General features: G+C 43.2%; 1 protein-coding gene across 2 annotated transcripts in view; it reads left to right on the top strand.

Annotated features, from left to right (window-relative positions):
• CNKSR2 (connector enhancer of kinase suppressor of Ras 2) overlaps window positions 1-24,168 on the top strand; it is a 1,783,347-nt gene that overhangs the window by 1,177,512 nt on the left and 581,667 nt on the right. For both annotated transcript variants that reach the window (XM_086934554.1, XM_086934553.1), the window contains one exon: window positions 15,474-15,688. In XM_086934554.1, coding sequence (XP_086790680.1) covers window positions 15,474-15,688 — 215 coding nt within the window. The remainder of the gene's footprint in view (window positions 1-15,473; window positions 15,689-24,168) is intronic.

Here is a 24,168-nt window from a genome sequence, read left to right as displayed (position 1 = left end):
ACCTTTTTGCCCTTCAAATCATTTTCTTCCATGTTGTTCAAGTGCTTTCAAATTCAGTTTTCAATTTTATGTGGTAAATAGTTCAAGAAACAACAAGGGGGTAGAAGGAATGTTTGAATTAACAGTGATTATTTCAGGCTGCAATCCAGTATATATTTTTTTTGCCACAACTATAGCATTGTAACCAAAACCAGTCACTTGCCAATCAGTCTTGATCCTCTACCAATAGGAAGAGTCCAGTCCAAATTACCAGTACAGGTCATATCCAGACAGGAACACAAGTACCTAGGCTTCATCAATGAGATTTTGCTTAAGTCCTGTGGAACAGCAAGCATAGGAATCACATCTTAGCATACCTTTCACTTTTAGAGCCGCAGCTGCTAAATCCTGTAATGGAAGGAATTCTTACATACATTCCAGCCATTCATGATCACTCATTCTAATCCATTTTTTTCATCCACTTTGCCAACCTTAAACAGAGACCAGCAATATGAAATCGGTCTTGGTTGTGTGATAGGAACAATCCAGCTTCAACTGCAAGGCCAGGTCCCCAGCAGAAGAGAACACAAGAAACCGCAGACTAGCTTACGTAGGCTTTATCATTGAGGTGTAGTTCGACCCCGTGGCATAGAGAATGCATACCAGTCATAGTTAGGGCATCATGTATGTAAAATGTAGCTATCAGTGATGCAAAGATTATTCAAGAACTAATACTCATTTAAAATGAATCCAGAACTTGGGAATATCTTTTTCAGATAAAAACCACCCATTCATGGATTGATAAAGCACCACCTTGCCATTCGCCTTATTGATTTCAATACCCCCTGGGGGACTTGTAGATTCAGGAATTGGTAGATGCTGAACACATATTGTTGCCAATATAAGAAATATCATGAATCAACAAACTACTGATACAAACATAGTATGGAAATCCTACAAATACGCCAGTGACTATAAAGGAGGCAAATGTGAATGTAGGGCATTGTAACCACATTGGATACATTTTTATCACGGGCAGCAATTGTACAGTCTCATGAGAGAGAAATAATGCATCTAAAACTTTAGCCCCCCTGACTCAAGTAGGGTATCACCCCAGAGTCTTGAACAAGGAGAGGCCTCCATTTCTTCCTTGGGCAGCCCCTCCACGACCATATTAAACCCAGTACCATCTACCCCTATTTTAGGTAACCAACCGGCACCCAAAAGGAAAAGAACTTTTAGAGCAGTGAAGGGCAACCCTGTGGCAATTACAAAACCAGCTAAGCTCCCCATGCCCACAAATCCGATGGACATTATTAGAGTGCTACTATTAGAAGATAAAGCAGTATGGAAAAAGCTGGAAGAGAAGGTATTTAACTTCATGGCAAAAATGGCCTAAATCTTGGGGGTTTATTGCAGCATTTTGGGAGCCTGTAATTTCTAACTGGGGGAAATGAGAAAGCGGAACCTGTTAAAAATTAATCTCAAGTTCACTTAACAGTTTCCAAAGCTCAGTGCACATCTAATTTGGACATATTGAATAAGGAGGGTCAAATACCTGGCACTAGGCACTAGTTGAGTACAAGGGTGCATGCTGTTTCTGTGTCTGAGGTGGGATCAGCACAATGTGTGGAGGGACTTGGTGGGGGCCTAGGGTTGAGAGTTGTCCGACAGTAGATCTAACTATCCTCATGTCATCTGAAATAGGCTGAACCCCTCAAATTGATCAGCCAGTACATAAAGTCTTAGATGTCCCTCCAGCTTCCGCACCCCTTGTGCTTGTTCTGGTAAATGTTCCTAGATTACGATAAGGCCAAAAAGAATCCACCCAACAACTTATGGATATGTCGCTACCTTGGTTAACTACCCATAGTGGTAGACAGGACAGAAGTTACACTATCATATCATCATGGCGAGGAGAGTGGGATGGGTGGGCCCCTCATTGAAAGCCCATTCTGGTAACTGCGTAGTATTACATTTTAATGATGATGTAATACCCAGGTTGCTTTTGGCTAAACTCTGTGAACCTGGTTATCACAGGCCACAGATTTTTATTACATCACTGGAGTACTTCTATCGCCATCCTGCCCCTATTAAGCAACATTTTTGGAGCACTCTCCCCAATAGGAGCATGACACATAATCAGGTAACTAACTCTGCTAATGGGCATAACTGAGAATTTTTAGGCTTAGGTGAAGGAAATAGATATGCCATGCTTACATACCTGGAGACGTGAGACGGACTACTTAGTGTAGATCCAAGTCCAGAAACACAGGTGGTGGTGAACCCAGGGGACCCCATAGTTTCTAATCGGCAACTTTCTATTAGATTAAAAACTAAATTAGAGGGGCCTGGCTTGCGTGTGAGGTTAGCCACCTGGAATTTAGTGTGCATAGCTACTAAACTGGAACCCCCTTATGGTTGGCACTGTGGCAGCATCAGGATATTTTATGTTTCTAGGAGATGTGGTCTAGGGAAGACATTTACATGAAGGGATACTGTTAGTACTAAACTAATGCCGTACCATCTACAGCAGGAAGAACAAAGGAGGTCTCCTAACCTTAATCTCTGTAATATATTATCAATTATGGTAAAAAAAAAAAATCTTTACCCCCTAGCCCACAGTTCCATTTTTTATTGATTGAGGACGATATATACCAGGACTGGCTCCTAATACATTTTTCTAATAATAATTTTCCTGACCCCCCCCAATCAATGATAGGTGCCATTAAATCTGAACTGAACAAACTCATGCAAACCCAGAGGAAGAAAGTGGCTAAAATAGTATGTGTAGGAGACTTTAAAATGCAGCCATGTAAACATAAGCTAAACAAAACATGTTTCCTTGTTGATAATCAGGGTGAGCAATTTACCACTTCGAACATCATGACTACGGGAATAGTCTAAATTGGGAATATCTGTGTGAGGGATCTGGAAATTTGTAATCAGACAGACCCAGATACAGGGGATTACAATAAGACCTTTATTCGTAGCAACTATGTGTCGACTATTGATTTTGTAATAACATCATCCTCTATTAAGGAAAGAATTGATCACATTGATCCTCAATTCCCCCCATATAGTGATCATGCCATTATTTTCGTTACAATGATAAAAAAACATACTGTTATAAATGGAGAAACCAATATTGGGAGGAAAAAATAGCCCTCACCCTCCCCACGTCACCGCCCTGCAGGTACACCCATTACCGACCGCGGCTGCTGTTCCCATGAGGCACAGGGTCAAGGCTGATTTGCATATGGCCATGTCTGAACTGGGGTGGTGTGGAGTGCAAGAAAACGATGGATTTAGGCCCAGATCTCTGTACTGGTGTGAATGTATGACATTGTTCTGCATTCTGTCCATCAATTGTTGTTTTTCCAATTAAAAAGGGCCAGAGTAAATAAGACAAAGTACTTTCTCAAATTGTGATCGAGAACTTGGGGTTGGTTCTTAAATATCTATATATAGATGATAATTATGAATTCACTGCTACTCATTTTACGAATCTCTTAGAGAAGATTAAAATGGCCTTAACTCAGTCTAATTAATGAGCTAACCAAGCCACAAAGCGTTGGTTTGATCAAGAATGCTCCTAAGCATCTAAGAATCTACACATAGCACTTAAAGAACACTCTAGGGAAAGATACTGGATTAAGTTACTCCAGAAGACATACTTAGTGTCTAGGGAAGCAAGAGAACAGGCATTAAGAGAAGAAGCTTGGGAGAGTCTGGAAGAGGCAACAACTTTAAATGACAGCAAAGATTTCTAGGGGATGATTAATGCACCCTTCTTTAAAAATAATACTGATCCTTCCCTAAACTCACATGTTAACAAAGACACATAAGTAGCTCACTTCAAACAGATTTTTGCTACCTGCAATACATCTTCCACTGTCTGCGGGCCTACTGACTCACTGCAGCCAGATCAACTGATATTCTCAGTTGAGGAGACAAAACTGGCCCTGAGTAAGTGTACTACAGATAAAGTACCAGGCCCAGATGGAGTGCCCATTGATTTTCTTTTTGATTACCAAGATCTATGGTCCTTTTTTCTGACAAACATCTTTAATGTCATAGCAAAAAACCACTCCACTAGTTTCCTGGAAAACCAGTGTTATTGTTCCCATCCATAAAAAGAGCCTTAAGGATAACCACCAGAACTATAGGCTGATTTCATTATTAGACACCCCGGCAAAACTCATGGGGCATTTACTATTAAATAGGTTGGAAGAGTGGGCAGCCAAAAAGAATACTCACATGCAAACACAGTATGGCATTCAGTCTGGTAGGGGCACCATAGAGCAGTGCCTCAAACTATCATTAATTACTGGAAAATATACTAGATCAAAGTCCAGCCATATTTTTATGGCATTTATGGATTTAATCCAGGCATTTGACTGTGTCATTCATTCAAAGCTTTGGGAATTAATGGAGCTGTTAGGGGTGGACTGGACAAAAATCTGCTTCATCCAATAAATGTACTCCCTTGCCACTGTTCATGTTAGATATGGAAAAGAGCGAGAGTTGACACGTCCATTAAAGATAGAAAGAGGAGTTAGGCAGAGATGTGTCCTTGCCCCTTTCTTATTTTCTGTATACACCAATGGAGGTGCAGCAGCACTTCTAGGAGTAACTCCAGACGTTCCTAATCGCAGGAACATGGCTGGCCCTTCAATGACTAATGACAGCCTATGTCGCATTCTTGCCTTCTATGGGCTTGAAGCTAAACGAATGTTCTTGTTACAGGGACTCCATCTTCAAAAAGATCCCTGGATTTTACAACAGACCCATGGAAACTGGAGATTATAGAATTGTTCCCATATTTAGGGGTTCATTTAGACAAAAAACAGTTATGGGTACCCATGGTGAATAAGAGAACAATAGTAATAGAGTGGGGTATTGAAGCAATCAGAACCTTCGCAAAAAGATTACCGTCTAAACCATTATCGACAAAAAGGAAAATATACCAAGCGAAGATAGTAACAGAAGCAACTTATGGGGAAGGGGTATCGGGCACGGCTACGGCAACTCAACTCCAACCATGGGAGAACAGATTTTATAAGAAGCTGTATGCCGTCCCTATTTCATATTCAAATTACAACTACCATCATGAATTAGGAATCCGGTACATGAACTACAACATGTAGAACTCCCCGGTATGCCTGTGGCACTTGATCTGGGGCAGGGACACAGTGAACCTGACTCAAGTCATAATTAAAAATTGTATAATCCTAGACAATACTTGTAAAATTCACAGGCTTTGGTATGTAAGATCATTACTGTTGACACAAGGATTAGAAAAAAAATTGTTAACCTGAACTTGTGCACTACAATATAAATGCAAAATTAGGGTCTCTACTCTTAGAAGAATTGATATATGAGCGAAAAAGTGTAAATTATTCTAAGGTCATGGTGATGTTGTATCATACCTCTCCTGGAATATCATCTGGAGGTTTGTCATATTTAGACCATATAAGAAACTTGCAGCACAGATTCATCTTGCTTAGATTCCGTTTGAACCTAATCCTTCTCATGCTAGGTTTTCCTATGAAGAGATTTAGACATACTGATTTAGTACCTTTCCCCTGTGACTGTTGCTCAGAGCAGTCGGACCTTCATATACACTTTTTTGGTGGGTTTTATAAAAATTAACATACTAGATTTTTTTGCCCAATTTGATAGAAAATTACTTTTAACCAATGTCGCCCAACAATATACTTTTTAAAGAAACTCTTGTATCTATTTGTATGCTTTTCAGTAGCTACTTTTTTATTGGCATGTCTAAGGAGAACGAAAATTGTTTTGCATATGCCTTGTGAATATTTATGACTTGGCTACCTTGTTTCATTTATCCGATTGTAACAGGGATAGCTGTAATTAGTTTTTATGAAATTAACTTTCATACTTAGTTGTCTTGGCGTTAAAAATTAAATTAGGAATTTTGTCCAAACTGATTTGATTATAAATGTTTTTATTGCTTTGTGCTTTTATGATCTGTATTTTTAAATGGATCGAATACATTTTTTTATGCTTTAATATGATTTGAGTGCTTCAACCTACGATCCACCTGAAATTGTCTGATGGACGCGAGATGGGTACAGAATGTTACATTAATAGCTATGTTGGTAAAGATTTATGAATTATAATATCAATTGATGGAAATAGGTCCTGCCTGGTGAATGATAGTTCTAGAAGTGGGAACAGTGTGATTTAAGCCACTACAGTAAACACCCTTGGTCAACTGATGACATCCTAAATGCTATGACTAGGTCCTTCAAGTAAAATGGGACTATTATTAGAAGGATGAATAAGAGGTAACGGAGGAATTCTCCAGACCTGTGTGTACCACTGCAAGATATATTTTTTATTTTTTTTATTTTTTTTGTAAGACCTTTATTTGTAGCAAAAGAGTGATACACAGCCAGGAGCCTACAACCCTGGGGCCGGCTGCGATAGTATTAAGATGCGTTACAACGATGATATTACACAGCCACATAGCCGACAACATCTGTCCAGCGGCGTAAAGCACATAAATTAGGGCTTGTTTTTTATACATTTTGTTGGTGTATGAAAACATACACAGAAAAGAACAATAATTAACCCAAACGATAAGACCTTCACAGTTCAGTTGTCCACATCAGAAATTAAGTGCAAACCTAGCGTTTCATCGTACCTGAACACATCGCCCGACAAACCCCCCCCCGCCTTGGTAGACTCGGTTCTTAGAACAGACATCACATAGTGTCACTCTGTGTCACTCTCCACTGTGGTCAAATAGTCAGTGAGATATAACCAAAAGTCTTTCGGCCTAGATCTCAGTGGTAGGCCCTCTTCGTATGTTAGGAATTTGTCCCTACAGCTGGGCATATCTTGTATCCATCTGATTGTGGTGGGTACCTGTGTAGTGTGCCAGCATTTCGATACCTGCCGCTTGGCTAATAGTAAGGCGATCGCACAAAACTTACGTTTAGATGATTTGAACTGCGGTATAATGCCCAACAGGCAAAATTGGATTGTGCAGTCCACCGCAACCCCCACCATTGTTGAAATCTTAGCGATTACCTCTGCCCAGTAGTCTTGGATCTTGGGGCAATACCAGGCTAGATGGATAAAGTCAGCCCCCTCCGCACCACATCTCTTGCATCTGGAATCCTCCTGCATGCCGTATTTACACATGCGTGCCGGGGTGTAGTATGCCTGATGTATATATTTGAAATGTATAATCTTGAGATTACCATTGGGGGTAAGAATTTGTATCAGTGCACATGTCTGCTCCCATTCCTTCTCTGTCAAGGGGTCTTCTAGAACCGAATCCCACCTAGCCTTTGCCCTCTCAGTGGACTGTGGAATCTCAGCTTGTGCAGAGGTGTACAATCGTGACGTCAAATGCGACAGGCCCTGTGTCGTAATAATGAATTGTAACGTGTCTAGGCTTGCCGGCTCCTCAGGAAAGGTAGGGTAGAATGCCATCAGGGCCCTCTTCAGTCTGTAGTGTGTGAAGTAGAACATTTGTGACTTGTTGTGTATGTACTGGAGATCCGCAATGTCTATGAAGCTACCCTCGCTGAACAAGTCTCCCATCTGTGCAATGCCCACCTGTTGTAATAACGACATCCCCACCTTTTCGCGTGTGACAGACAGTGCAGAGTGGTCATGCAGTGGCATGTTTTGTGCATAAAGCGGGGTTTTGTGCGCCAAGCGACCAAGTTCGTGCCACGCCTTAACAGTAGTGTCAATTGTATTGATGTCACGATCGTGCAGTGGTGGGCGCTTATATGAGAGTATGGCGGCAAGAGGGACAGGCTTTGCATCCCCTTCTTCAATCGCTGTGTGTGTAAGATAGGGCACTAAGTGATACCAATAAGCCGCATATTGTGCCTGTGCGCACAAATAGTACAGCTTAAAATACAGCACACCAAACCCTCCCCTGGCATACGGGAGCATCAACGTCTGAAGGTCAATCCTCGCTTGTTTGCCTGCCCAAATGAGTTGTAGCACCAGTGATCGAATGCGACGGAACACTTCACCTGGGGGGGTATTGGGGATATTACTAAATAAATACAGCAGCTTGGGCAATATATTCATTTTAACTATTGCAATACGGTCTGCGAGAGACATTGGAAGCTGAATCCAGCGCTTTACCTTATCCTCCAGGTTGGAGATCGCTGTGCCATAGTTCGTGCGAATTACTAATTCTGGGTCTCTATGGAATAGCACTCCCAAATAACGCACCGGGTCCATCTGCCACTCTAAGGGGTATTCAATATCAAAGGGAATTGTAGTGTCTGTGAGGGGAATTATGTAGGATTTCGACCAATTGATTGTGAGCCCCGAGTGTCCGCCAAATTTGATGTACTCCCTCAGCAGTTGATTTAGATGTTCTGCCGGGTCGCGAACGTAGAGTACCATATCATGCGCGTACAATGATATGTGTAGCGGCCTAGTGGGGAATTGCAGGGCAGATGATTTATAGTTCTGACGGATAATGCAGGCTAGGGGTTCCAGTGCCAAGGCGAAGATTAGGGGTGAGAGCGGGCAACCCTGTCTGGTCCCACGCTCCACCGCAAAACTTTGGGACAAGTACCCATTGACTCGAACCTTGGCTCGTGGATCAGTGTAAATGAGTGAGACCCATTGGACAAACCTCTTGGGGAAGCCCATACGGTGTAGGACCGTAATCAAGTAACTCCATTCAATGGAATCGAACGCCTTCGCGGCGTCCAACAGCACCGCCACAGCCTTCGTTGTGGGCCGAAGATAATGGGAGAGGGCGAACAATGTCCAAGTATTATGGGCCGTGGATCGAGTTGGGACAAAACCTGCCTGGTCAGGTAACACCAAGTTGGTCATCAGTGGTGTCAGTCTCATAGCCATAATCTTCGCCAAAATTTTGGAATCTACATTTATCAATGATAGTGGCCTATAGGAGTCATATTGGGTCGGATCCTTGGACGGTTTCAGAAGAGCTATGATTACCGCCTCACGGAGCGTTGGGGGAAGGACACCTTGGTCAAAAGCGGCCCCATACATCTCCGTCAGGCGGGGAGCCAGTATATCCATGTAGTGCTTATAAAATTCATTCGGGTACCCATCCGGACCCGGCGCTTTACCATTCGGTAACGATTTTATCACCTCTGTGACTTCCTCAACCGTGATGGGTACAGCCAAATATTCCCTCTGGTTGTCAGACAGCCAAGCTATGGCCACCTCCCTGAAGTAGTCGTTAATAGCCTCCGTAGGGGCTATTGGTTGCGACGTGTAAAGAGCACTATAGGAATTGACAAAGCTTTGGAGTATGTCAGCCGTCTGTGTCAGTATGGTACCGTTCTCTGATTTAATGCCAAGAACCTCATTGTGTTTTCTACCCTCGCAGATTTTTGCAGCTAATAACCCACCCGGCCTACCCCCCTCCCCAAAGGCCCTAGCGGTGTGTTTTTTATCCAGATATTTTATTTCGTCATCCACCAGATTTTGGTGCTCCGTGTGTAGTGTGCGTAGTTTGCCCAAAATCGTGACATCATGGGTAGTTTCGTACTCCCTCTCCAAGTCCCTCATTTGTGTGTCGCATTTTTTAATCTGCTGTCGAATGTCACGAAGTATGCCTATAGTGGTGCTCATACACACCCCACGAACCGTTGCCTTAAAGGCTTCCCACAGTAAGCATGGGTCATCAACCGACGGTTCATTCAGCAGGAAATAGTCTTTGATCGCTTTGTGGATAGTCTCTGCATATAGTAGGTCCTTGAGAGCGCAAGAGTTAAATCTCCACTGATAGGGAGGCGGGACGTGATCTGGTATGGTGAGCTTTAGTAAAACTGGATTGTGGTCCGATAGTGTTCTAGGAAGGACGGTAACGTGACTTGTCCAATGGATGATATCATCCGTCCCCAACCAATAGTCTAAACGTGACCAACTATTGTGGCATGCAGAAATGTGAGGGGCACCCGGTACTGTGGGAAATCTGTGTCTCCATATGTCTGTTAAACTCATGTCCACCAGCATTTGTTGTAGTTTGGCCCTGGCTTGTTTATGTGGTTCAGTGGATGGAGCGGAGCGATCTACCCCATCAGCAAGGGCCACATTCCAATCACCCCCGCATATTATCCTAGTGTGTGTGAACTGTTGTAAGTGTCCCCACAAGTCTTGAAAGAAGTCGGGAGCATCCACGTTAGAGCCATAGACATTTAGCAAAGTTATTTTCTTACCACGTAGCGTTCCTGACACAATAACATATCTGCCCCCCGGATCTTGTATCGCCTGTGACACTGCGAAATGTAATCCTTTCCTCAGCAGCAGCATCACACCTCTAGAGTAGGAGGAATACGTCGCGGTATGGACCGATTCGGCCCATTTTTGGCCTATGGAGTTATGTGTGTTGGGAGCAATGCGTGTTTCCTGTAAAAATTCAATATCTATGTAATGCCTGTTCAGGTATGTAAACACCCGTCTAATTTTCTTAGGCTGTGTGAGACCTCGTACATTCCACGTTAGTAGCTTTATGTGTGTATTATTTGCTCGTGTTGACCTCTGAGTCATCTGTATGGTGGGGGTGTCTGTATATGGTGCGCATTGTAATAGTGTAAGGGGAACGTCGGCATGCGTCCAAGCACATACATGTGCGTCCAGTTGTTGAAAAGTACTTGAAAATATATCCAATAGACAAAATCTGAATGGTCAGGTCTCAAAACAGTAACATATACCCCTTCCCGCACCCCCTCCCACTCCAGCAACCCAAACATGCCAAAGCCATTCTCCCTCCCCATTTACCCTCGACAACAATTCGGGGCTAGACATCAAAACCAGTCCTACAGAACTTGTGTGGGGAGCACCCTTGTGGAGGTCCGCTGGAGGCGCAACTCTCCATCCAACCAAATGGATGTGGACGGCGTTCAATACGCCAGTAAAAGTAGACGAGTCATGTCTCAACACCCCTGGCCGATCCTGGCCCTTTACTTGAAATAACTCTGTAGACCATTGAGTGGCCTCGCGCAACCTTTCACCCCCGGCCCACCCGAGCTTAGTGATGATTGTGGCAATCTGCGTCAGCCCTCTATCCACTGTAAGTGTGGGATATTCAGGCTCCACTACAATTGTGAACTCATATGCCCCACCATTCATCACAATTTACGATGTCCCCAGGGTCATTAACCAAACAACCAACAACATTTTGTGCAAACAGCGAAACCCAGGAGCAGTTGTTTTTTTGTTTTTTTTGGGTGGGAAGCCTTGGTCGTCCACCGGCGTCCACGCACCAGTGTATGCATAGGATCAACATATAACCCACATGAAAGTAAACATGATGTTAGGCTGTGTCCCCCCCCTTGCAATCATTGCAGCAGCTTGGGCCACGCGGATGGAACACAATACACCAGGTGGGGGACATTGCCAATATTGGCTCCAAATCGCTACAGCAGTACAACAGCCGTGTCATTTATAATAAGGGCTCTTCCAGGCAGCTCAGCGCATGTACCAAAACATAGTTTCGAAAGCCCCCTGAGGCAGTATCGCAGTTAACAGAAAGCGCGTGCATTTCAATGCGCTGGGAACATTGCTGACTAGTCGGCGTCAAAAATCCCATGCCAGCACTCAGTCAAACCAGTCTTTGAATTAGCCCGCACCATGTGGCCCCAGAGCCCATCATGCGACAACCCAACAGTTGTTAATCCTTAGCTAGTAGCTAGCACTCCAAGGAGCCATTCAATTTCAGCAAGCACAAGTTACTCAGTTTTTAGTAGGCCCCCAGTGTCGCACAGCGCGCTCCACGTCAACGTTGATGAATGGAAGCAGCCATGGGGTTTTTAAAGTATTACATACTCACATATGGTTTTGTTCGAGCGTAGCCCCATCATTCTCAATCCTTGTCTACCTGTTGTCCGTCTCGTGCAGTAGCTTTTTTCTGTGTGATAATCTGCTTCACAAATTCTTGTGCAGCCTTCGGAGACGCCAATATCATAGGCTTCCCCTCCCATTACACCCGCAGCCTGGCCGGGTATAGCATAGAATAATTAATTTGGAGGTCTCTGAGTTTGGCCTTCACCGCCGTGTATTCCCTTCAAGCTTGTTGGACGGCCACAGTATGATCCGGATAGAATTCCAGTTTATTGCCCTGATGAGTTATGGATCCTTTCTCCCTTGCCAGCCTCAAGATGGTATCCCTGTCACTGTAGTTTAGTACCCTGGCCACGATCGGCCTTGGTGACGCACCTGGAGGCGGGCGAGGCGCAAGGGATCTGTGCGCTCTTTCTATGACAAATATTTGCGATAATGAGTCATCCCCAAATATGTCCTTGCACAATTTCTCGACATATTGTTCCATGCGCCCAGTGTTGGTAGATTCCGGTAGACCCGCGATGCGTATGTTATTGCGTCTAGAGCGTGATTCCAATTCCTCCTCCTTTGCTTTTATCACCTCCAGTACCCTCTCCATGGCCGTGCATTTGGTAGTGGTGGCATGCGACTCGTCCTCCACCGCCGAGATTCGCGTCTCCGCAGTTTCCAGCCTCTCCCCATGTTTTTCCAACTTGGCAGCCATACCATCCATCCTGCACGTTAGATTATCCAATTTGCCGTTGATGTCTTGTAAATTGGATTGGATGGCCATTAGGATCTTTTCCATGTTGCTGCCGGCAGCAGGCTCGCTCGGCGGGTCGCTCATCGCAACAGGTACAGTTTCTGTGTTTTTGGGCGTCTTTTTGGACTCGAATGATATCTTTTGTTGGAGCTTATCAGGCCTCACCATGGTAGACGGAGGAGGGGTGAGCGGGGCTGCGCCACGTGGCGTGGATCTCGTCCTCCTGGTGGTCGCCACCGTCCTGGCCCCCTGGACTGTGCACTTGATGGGTCCCAGGGGTCTCAATCCTCTGGGGGCGGAGATGTGATTCAGCGTTGTCTCCTGCAGTCAGCACCCCTTCTGGCTCTCGTATCGCAAAACGCAGGGTTAGCGCTCCAAGCGTGCAACCGCGGCTGCCCCAATGCAAATCAGCAATGCGTCGCTCTCAGAGGGCCGTGTGTCAGGCAGGGTCCTCACTTTGTTAACAGGCTCCTGCAGTGGGCCGAATCATCAGCGCCGCCTCAAATTGCCTCCGCGCTCACTAACAGCCCCAGCTCCGCAGGTGCACGCATATGAAGTTGGAGACCGCCGGGACCAGTGACGCTCTTCACCCGAGTCTCTGCGCCCCCGGTGTCTGCTCTCCGAGTGCCGCCATGTTGCCCCACATCAGACACAAGCAGTTCGTTTCAGTGCGATATCTCCAATTCGGGCTCAGCTCATCACACACGGAGCGCTTCATGCACGCATCGGGCATAAATACCTGGGATCCCTGCATGCCACCTTCAATCCAGCAGGCGAGTCCGGCGCGCCGTTGTTTACATAGGCGTGAAGGGGATAGTGACGGCCGCCATCTTGTGTGCTCCCGGCTCCCGGAGCTATAAATGCGTTTTTCTCCCATTAAGTGCCGGGCAGCAGACCGTTATCTCCAGCTCATTGTGTGCCTGTTGCCTTCGCACACCAGGGGCTTCACTTGTTCAGTCAGTTTTCGGGCATTAGATCGGCTTTAGGGCGTTGCGTTGTCAGCCGTCCGGCGGAGCTGCGGTCTCACCCAGCCATTCCGCAGTGCGCCCCCTAGCGCCTTCCACCACTGCAAGATATTTGAAAGCACCCACAAGACAGAAAAAGAAGGGAATGGAAAAATTGATGGTGGTCAGCAAAAAAGCAGTTAGTTGGGTAGTTATAGTAAAGCCTATGTTTCCATAGGAAAAACATTGTTTGGTTTGCTCATACCTTTGGTGCTGTTTGACAACCCTTCACAGAACTTTCCAAAACATTTTCTTCCACCTTTTCTCATTGAGGTTATGGAAGGTGCTGCAGTTCACACAACTTCCTCAGCTATGTGAGAATAAAATCTGATATTCCATTCAAAACGTACTTCAAACAGCCGCAAGAGCGCCTATCAGCGGATTCCCTAGTTTTCCACTCTAGCTTCACTAGAGAGTTCTAATGAACAACCAGAGCACTAAGTTTCCTTTTTATAACAAAAGAGTGGCACATCTGAATGCCATCTTGATGGGATGGAAGCTGTAAAACAATGTATTTCCTACAAAGAAGAGTGCAGTAAAGGAACAATATGAGGGAGTTTTTTTGAGAATAGAAAATATGGTTAGTGCTCTAGAAAGCTAAAATGAGGACACCTTTTCTATAAGATTGCAATTCTCTTTCTTATCTAAGTTAGTAAAACAGTCTGATATGCAGAGAAACGTACTTCCACCTCCAGCAGTAGTCTGTTAGCTATCTCCATAGTAATCAAGTACAGTGTCACCAAGTTCTAGTGAGCAACAATGTTTACACAAGACAAAAGTGAGGCACTCTTGCATGCCATTTTACTGAAATAGGAGCTGTTGAAATTAAATCCTTTCCTGAGAAGCTTCTGAAGCAAATGAGCCTAGTGATATTATTACAGGTATAAAATCAGTGGGTTAAAAATTTGAGGTATGGGTTTTTAGTTGAGGCGTATTGTATTTAAAAATGGTCTAAAAGTAGTTAATGAAAGAGATGTCTACATAAGTGCAGCATCTCCATTCCTCATTCGTTTACTCACCCTACCCAATTTCTCAGTCACTTAACAGTATTAAGAACGTAATTTATGTTAAAAAAAATTACCTCACTGAAAAATACAACTGTTAAAAAGTTACATTATAGTTAGGTTTTAGAATGAGACCCAATTTAATGTTAAAAAACAAATATGGTATGTTCAGACGTGGGTCCCTTATGTTACCCCGAAACCGGCCCAGGATGCTTGTTTCTGGTCCAGGGTGGACCTGGCTTGGAAGATCGGGCTGGACTGTTCCCATGAGAAACAGTGTCAAGACTGATTTGAATATGGCTGGGACTGAACTGGAGTAGTGAAGTGAGCTAAAGTCCATCGTCTCCTTGTGTTTGCCTTGTTTACCCTAAGTTGGCAAGGTTTGCCCAGGCATACCCTGTTAACTTAGGGCGAACAAAGCAAACAGAAGAGGATAATGGACAGAACACTGAAACCCTCAGACACTCACCCGCTGTCACAGATCAGGGTTGAATCCATCATCGTTTTTTAGCTCACTTCGCCACCCCAGTTCAGTAACTTATATATTGCAACAAAAGCCTGCCTCAAAGTGCCCTTGATAGCAATGGCTGTGTGCTGCCAATGAAAACATCTAACAACGAATTAGCAGATGAGAAGAATAAATTCCATTCCTGAACAAAGACATGTGTTTGCCTCTCTTTCATCCAATTACAATTAATTCTACTTCCCAGTACTCTATTTTCTTTTGTTTTTTTGTCAATAATTTGCCATATCTTCCTTGTAGCTTTTGGAATAATTTGTGTTTTCAATGCTAATTGGCAATAATAAAAAACTTTATCAAATTGATTACAGCTTGGTAAAGGCAGGTTTTTATTCATCACGTGTGTTTATGACAAAAATATGACTGGTCTTTATGTTGTTTAAATTGTCTAGAAAGTTCCCTACTTCGATATATGAGCAATGAGAAAATAGCACAAGAAGAGTATATGCTGCAAAGAAACAACAAGAAGGATACTGGGAAAAAATCGAAAAAGAAAGGGGACAAGAATAATAGTCCAAGTCATTATGTTTTAGTTCCTGCTTCACAAATGGATTCTTTGAGACAAGACGTGGCAAGCCCAACTGTTCCAGAAACCGCCTTATATCACGTGAGTGACAGAAGAAGCTGAACAAACCAGTAATGACAGCATTGATTTAAACTCTTCTGCAAATTAATGTATTATGGTCTAGTGATCTTAACATTTGAAACAAACATTTACATTGCATATAATAAATTGTTAAGCTTATTTTATAGACAAAGTTACTGTAAATTTTCTTGAAATGATGCAGATTTCACCCTCATTATCATAGAATATGTGCATTGAAGTATCTGACTTTGGGTTTTACATGTGGACTGGAAAACATATTTCTTATTTAAGCCTAGAATTATGTCCCCAAGTTGTTAAGGTTTTGGTCCACCTAAGTCCTTGGATTTAGGATCTGCGAAATGCTGGTTACATAAAGTCACTTGCAAATGCACACATTTTGCTTCATGCTCCAATTTTCGCATCCTCAAATGGTGTTGCAGGGATGGATGTCTGGATGTTCCTCTTGTTGTAAGCTGGCAAAAGTAGGTGAAGACCAACAAACCTGTAACTCTGTGTGCCTTTAGCAACAATTGAAAGGTAGTTTCCTACCTCAAAAATGCTCTCATTCCAACTACTCTAAAGTATAAGAGTAGACTTATTTCAAGTGAAAAAATGGCAGTGGTAATGAATGCCATTGCAAACATGCTTTTGATTTCAGTATGCAGAACGTTCCATCTGGTGGAAATTCTGCATGTGGGAATATTTCAGGTGATTGTGCCTATAAAGTTGGATCTTACTAAGCCTAAACTAGCTAAGGCATGCACTGTCCAAAAGTCAACCACGATTCAATACTTCAAGTGTCTGAGATGCTACTAAAGAGTAGTAAAACCCTCACCATAACATGGTCCATGCTTCATCCTGGGCTATTGACTTTTTTGTCTGAAATGTTTTATAAGGGGTAGGTTGTGGGATGTATGTGTCTTTTGTGGATTCATGGATTTTTTATCCCAATACTTCTACTTCTTAGTGATGTTCCTTCCTCACAATGATGTTGCTACCTACAAATGCACACCCTATTTCCACAGTTATATGGATGATCAAATCACACCTCCTAGTAACAACAATATGGGTTGTGATGTGTCAGGACATTCCCATGTCAAAAGAGGCAGAGAAGAAAAGGGAAAAGACAGAAATGGAGGGTCAGCAGATTCAAATAAACATATCGAGACTGAATTCTGTTCAATAAAACTAAGGCCCTAGAAGAGGTAAAACTTGCGGGATACAAAAACAACTAAAATGTCTAGCATAACACCATATGATGGGATTACTGTCAGATATGGTCAAAGTTGTCAAAAACAGATTAGTCTGGCTGCTGCTTTAGAATGTATTTACATTTTCTGCTGCATGTTGTATATCCACCTGTCTTGTGAGTAGCCGTAATCTATGATGAAGGATAAAACATCAAAATAACTTTTTGAAGCTCAGGCTCCATAAGTAGCATTTCTGCTTTTAGGGAAATATTCTAGTGTGATGAAGCTCGTGGAGGTGACCCAGTTATTTTCTTTTTTAAACTAACTACCCTATTCTGCTGCAAACACAACAACCCACCAATAAATGAATTCAAATACATTTAGAAAACCTTTATTTACATTGCCAAATCAGTAATATAAACTTTTCTTAAAATATTACACCTAGCAAAAATAATAATAATAATAATAAAAGATATATGACATAGAACTGTACTTTAAAATACATGTAAATGATCTAAAAACAATATTCTTCTTTCTGTATTCTGTCCCACAATATTTTTTTACATCACCATTTTTTTATATTTTTTGACACAAGATTTGTGCTTCACAATATTTCTGAAACTATATTTTGGCAGACCGACATACTATAGTGCTGGTCTTTCCTCTGTGGAGTCTCCTCAAGATTAAATACTCACTCCAGGTATCAAAGTATTTTCCATTACCTCCTAGCGCAAAGTGTTTTTTCACTGTGGTCTGTAGTGATATTTTCTGAAAGCTAAAATGCTTTGAATATGCTGTGTTGAATATGTTTTGTGCATTTTTTTATTGCTGGTGTTGACCAGTTTTGTGGAGAGTGATTACATCACTATAACAACTACAGCAGCTCATTGATTTGCTGTTTACCACATACTATGAAACGGAGAGCTTCTTTTTGAAGTGCACCAACCTGCTGTTCATGAGTACAGTTAAGTGTAATCAAATGGCTTTGAAACACATTCACAGAAATCAGGATTATCAGAGCATTTTATCTATTTTTTAATGCAAATGTTGAAATATAAAATTGCATTTGAAAAACTATGTGCTTAACAATCAAAACGTAGGCCTCATTAATGATGCCACTTATCTGAGTTTTGTACACCTATTTTAATTCTGTCATAATATAGATGGAGTGCTAGTCACTGAGCTCCACAATGTGCGGCAAAAACTGGTTTACTAAAATATTATCATGCTATCTTTGTACTCTCCCAATTTAACCCCAGTATTTTGCATTGTATACATTTTGCCCCCAAAAATGTCATGCTAATTGTAAATATAAGCACACCCCAGAAATGCACTGTGAGCGTCAAGGTCTGTGTAAAGGGAGACATTAGTGAAGGTAAATCATTGAAAGCAATGCAAGAATGTTAGAAATGGGTTTTCTAGTTTGCACCTAAACCAGGCAGAATCTACCACTCTAGTCACGATAAGGGGATTACACGTCTAAAATAACCCCTGCTCACCCTTGGTAGCTTGGCAAGAGCAGTTGGGGCTTATCCCAGAGGCAGTGTGTAAAGCATTTGAACCTAAGATCAGTAATACAGTGAAAACACTGCAAAATGACACAACACGAACACAAACTTACCTGCCAGACGCCGCCACCGCCAGGAGTCATTGCAAGGCAGCCAGGCATCGCGAAAGCACGCCGCCACCGCCAAGAGTCACTTTGCAGCAGACTACACGCGCCGCCGCTCCGGGACCACAATTCCCGGCAGCCTACGCGGCGGCGCGCCTTGTGACACCGCGAGGGCGCCAGGAGGAGCACATAAGCGCCACAGGAACCCGCTTCGCGGGACGCGAGCGGGACGCCCGGAGCTAAGCCCGGGCAAAGGGCGGGCCCTCTACGGCCCTCATCGGCAGGAGGAGGCAGGGACAGGGCCAGAAACGCTGCAGGAAATTCCTTTTGTGACTCATCCCTCAAGTAAGACTTGCTGCTGCAAGACTTTATTAACTGCCTTTTCTCGTTTGCACAACATTGAGTTTGATTTTACTCGCAACTATGCCTAAAAAACTTGACGAAGTCCCGCTAAACACTATTGACAATTACCTTGTTCAGACTGTTAAAAAGATAAACATGCAGAGGAGGGAGTCTTTGGGGTTGAGTCAATCCCCTGATTTACGATGTCTGACCCCTTCTGCTTCTATCTTGATTGATGACACCCAACTGCAAGAAGCGCATTGCGCGGCCACTACTAGTGATACTACTCCCCAAGGAATACCTGGTACACCGGATAACGCAGCCCCGGCCTCTGAGGGACCCAATGCAGAGGCTGAGGGCGACACAGATATTGACACTGAATTTGAACAAGAGAAACAGACTCGTGTTTCTGCGGATGAGCAGTCTCCTACAGGGCATGCCGCCAGGCCAAAACGACTATGCACTAAGAATCCACCAAAGCGGGGTGGGTTACGCTCAGGGACAAGACGGAAGAGGGCTACTACCCCAAAACCCAAACAAGCGAATAGTGTTGAGGATAAAACAAATTACACTTTTGAGGAGGCTTTTTTCAAAAAAATTGCAGATTTCCTCGAGATAAAAATCAACACTATTATCAAACCTCTAATATCCAAAATTGATAAACTGCAAGCGGAGGTTAAGAAGCTGGGTGGACTTCATAATTTTGTTGCAGGTGGTGTTGAAAATATAACTACAATAGTTACACATTTGAGTAATAATGCAGGGGGGAATGTTGTTGGAGGTGATGTGGGCGATGGAGTGGGAAACCAACTGCCCGGGGAGAACTCAACACTACATCCACCAACCTTGACTGCTAACAATGAGGGTTCTATATCAGTTAATATCCCAACAGACTTAACCCCTTCGGTCAATATCCCCCCAGCACAAGCACAAGCTCATTCAACGGACCCCCTGCAATTCATAGTTGAAGCCACACCTGTGGTTTTAGTCCTCGCAAACGTCCCCCCGCTGGAAGGGGGAACAGTGGAAAGCCCCACTTCTCTTTGTAGCAAAGCCTTACACTGGCTAACCAGTAACATGCGGCTAGCACCAGGGGGAAACCATCATCTGGCAAGTGTAATTACGTCAGCAACCAGGGTTCCCTGGCTGGGCAACCGGCCGAAAAAGTTCAAAGGGGACTGTGTGGCAGTGAGCTTCTCGAATCAAGATGTTCTTCCCAATATTCTTGCGAACCTATTCCCTCCCCAATGCAGACGGGGTACTGTGGTTCCCTTAACTTTAAAGTTCTTTTATGGGGAACAGCAGAATGTTACTTACCCAAGGACCCCTGCCCCAGGGTGGGATAGCAATTGGGACTCGAACTTCAGATGGGGACAGGATTTAAGGCATAATGTAGCAGCTCATCGTCATCACTCAGTACTGTTTAATCCAGTCACACAACCCCTTAAACTGTTCAATCGTTATGCGCCGTTATCTTTCATGGATCAAAACGATTGACTTTCTTCAAGACAAGATAGTGATGGAGAGGGCCCTCAGCCTACTCTTAGTCCATTAGCTCAGAATTCTGCAGGTGGAGGGGCTGTGGAATTATGAGCTGGAATATTGCTGGTCTCAGAGCCAAATTTAACGACAAGAACTGGCTGGACATAATTAGATCCTATGACATTCTTGCTTTTCAAGAAACATGGGAAACGTCAGACGGATTGACTCTGGACGGCTTTTCCCACTTTAATGTACCCGCAGACCCTAGTAAAGCAGGAAGGGCAAAGGGGGGCTTGGCTATATACATTTCATTAGATGTTCAAGGAAAACCTAGACATATTAAGTCCAACTCAAAAAATTGTTTAGCGGTTGAACTAACCACATCAAACTCCCATCCCATATTATTTGTCAACTTTTATAATTCTCCCGTCAGTCAAACCCCAAATGAGCATTTGGTAACCCTAGAGGAATTCCTGTCCACCCACAGTGAGAACAGTGCCCATGGGTATGAGGTGATTCTTATGGGAGACTTTAATATTCACCCATGCCATGTGGATTGCCACGGGGAATATGAGGAATTTCCCCCCTATTCCTCTCCACCGCATTTCGAACATACACCACGTGGTGAGGCTCGGGAATTGCTCTTAGCTACTTTTAACCTTTATGAATCATGTAGTTGCCCTACAGGCCCGAGGTTACCGACATATGTGGGCAATGACTCAGGCACAAATACAGATTATATCTTTTTATCTTCAAGTATTCTGCCTGAAGTTATTAATTATAAGGTAGAAACTACAGTTTTTAGCGATCACAACCCTGTGATTTTAGAGATTATAGCTCAGGGAGTCTTGGGAAAAAGGAAGATCGACGCTTTATGCGCGACAGAATTAGTTTTGAGAGATCAGAATCGGAGGCTGAAATGGGACCAAGTAACCCCAATCACCTTCTTACAGGAAACCTTGGCTAAAGTTGAGGGGGAGGTCGCCATTTGTCTGGATAATAAGAACTCTAGTGCCACTATGATCAAGGCTTTCAATGTTATTTGCCGCCGGGTCAATTTAGACCTGACTGTAAAGGCAAAGCCAAATAAGTTTAGGGGCCCCAGATGGTTTGACTCAAACTGCTCCAAGGCCCACTCAATCCTCCTAAAGGCTCTAAAAAATAAACCCAGAGACAGAGAGCTGATAGCGTCATTGAGGAAACAATACAATCAAGCTATCAGGTTGAGGAAATCTGAGATAAAAAACGAGGCCTGGAGTGATTTGTTATTGCCTGAAACACAGAGGGATAGTGCCAAATTTTGGGCAATTATAAATCATCCATACTTCGCGGGACTAGACAATCAGAGAGCAGATTGCATTATACCAGATGAACAGTGGGTGACACATTTCAGTAACATCTATAGTTGTACTAATACTACCTCAGAATGTGAAATGCCACCCACACAACCGACAATTTCCATCTCCCCTTTCAGCCAAGATGAGGTGAAAAAAGCAATTAACGATACACTCTGTAAAAAGGCACCGGGGCCCGATGGGGTTCCCGCAGACTTTTTTAAGAGTGCTCCTGAACTAAGCACCAAGATTCTCACTAATATTTTTAACGCCACAAGGGATCTCATTTTTCCCACTAGCTGGGCCAGGTCGACGATAGTACCAATTTTTAAAAAAGGACAGAGGACAGACCCGGCCTGTTATAGGCCAATTTCACTTATCGATTCTAGTGTCAAAATCTTGGGAAGAGTCCTTTAGGGAAGACTGACCCAGATTTTAGAAAGGAAGGGTGTCCTATCCAACGCACAATACGGCTTTAGAGCCAAAAGAGGAACCTTAGATCAGTGCCTAAATCTAGAACTAATTTTAAATAAATACGTAATCGCCAAGGGGGGTTCCCTGTACATGGCCTTTATGGACCTCTCATCAGCTTTTGACCTGGTCAACAGGGCAAAGCTGTGGAGGATCCTTCTGGCCATGGGCTTCGACCCCCCATTGGTTGGATACCTAGCTGAGCTACATAAGGACCTCATGACCTCGGTCAGAGTAACTAGGGAAGGAAGATGCACTTGTCACTTTAAGTCAGAGAGGGGGGTTAGGCAAGGGTGTATCCTTGCCCCCCCCCTCTTTACTCTTTATATAAATGATCTGGAGGCAGTCATGACAACATCCCATATTGACATTCCGCGTGCAGGTGAGACAAAGATACCTGTCCTCTTGTACGCGGACGATGCAGTTCTTCTGGCACGCTCCGGAGTGGCGTTAAATAAACTCCTTTCATCTTTTGGAGATTTTATGTCCTCGTTGGATATGAAAATCAACACAGAGAAATCTCATGTAATGATTGCTGGAGCCGCAGGCAGGAAAAGAAAGTCGAAAACATTTTTCTGTGCTGGGAAAGAGGTCAGGAGAGTCCCTTCTTTTCCATATTTAGGGGTGACCTTCGATGAAAAGGGCACCTGGGGCCCCCAGCAGTCCGTTAAAAGCAACGCTGTTGCAAGAGCGGCAGCAGGGTTGCTTGGTTTTGCTAAGAAATTAGGTGCCCGTCCCATGGAGAGCATTATTAAGGTCTATAAAGCAAAATGCCTGTCTGTTGCCCAGTATGGCTCTGTTATTTGGGGGTATACTAGTCCTGACAAAATACAGAAAGTAGAAAATAAATTCCTGAGATCTCTGCTTTCAGTCCCCCAATCGACTTCCACTTATGCATTACACACAGAGCTTGGATTGGGCTATATAACTGACATTTTAAAACTAGCCCCAGTGATTGGTTGGATGAAAACTTGGCTTAACCAGGAGCTTACTTTAAACCACATTATTTTAAAAGATTGTTTAGCCCTGGATAGAGCCCATAACATTCCGTGGGTAAGATACGTACAAACGCAGCTAACTTTAGCTGGACGACCGGAGCTCTTTTCATCTCCAGATTTGATAAGACAGGGAGATCTTAAATTAGTAAAAAATACCCTGATAAACCTATATGTACTGGAGAGGGAAGCTATAGAGCTAAAAAAAACCATGGTAAGGAAACACTGTTTGTTGTCATCTGTCCCAGGAATGGAACCATATCTCTTCCTGGTAACTAAATCCTATCATCGTTTCCTTTTAACGAGATTCCGTTTTGATTTGATTCATTTCATTCTGGGCAATTTTAAAACCTGGAATAGACCCGATGATGCTGAACCATGTGACTGTGACCACTTTTCCACACAGGACACAATGCACTTTACCATGTTTTGCGGACATTATACTGAGATTAGAAAAAGATACTTGCTTCCAATCTTACGTAACCAAGGCTTTATTCAGGTAAAACCAGCCCTGATGTTTTTGCAACTCCTTCCTAATGTAAGAGTAGCTTTTCATGTTGCTAGTTTTTTAGTCGCAGGAGCACGTTTAAACAAGCAACGTACAAGATTTAGGCACCCTACTCCTGAACAATGATTTCCCTTTTTATCTCATTTATCTAAATGCCTTGTGTTTTAATAAGCCCCTTTTTTTACCATTTTTAACATCCTTGTATGATTTATTGTACACTGTGATTTTAGTGTTTTTAAAAATATTGATTGTTTGTTTTAATTATGTATCAATTTGTGCTCTGATGAAATGTTGCTATGTAACTATGCTCGTTCTTTTATGATTTTTAATAATCGAATAAAGATAATTGACTGACTGACTGACTGACACAACACCAGTTTTAGAAAAATATACAATATTTATCAGTGAAAGACCAGAGCCAAAACTATACAAATCCAACTTACAGTGATCCAAATATCAATAAAACAAAAATAAACTTTATTTACAATTCCTTGAAGTCGATAGCTCTGTCCGGGACTATCATGGCGTTGTGGGCAAACAAATACAGTTCTGGCTGACTGCAGTGTT

The sequence above is a fragment of the Lissotriton vulgaris genome, chromosome 8 (assembly GCF_964263255.1).
Source record: "Lissotriton vulgaris chromosome 8, aLisVul1.2, whole genome shotgun sequence".
Taxonomy (NCBI): domain Eukaryota; kingdom Metazoa; phylum Chordata; class Amphibia; order Caudata; family Salamandridae; genus Lissotriton; species Lissotriton vulgaris.
This window is presented reverse-complemented; position numbering and strand designations above follow the sequence as displayed.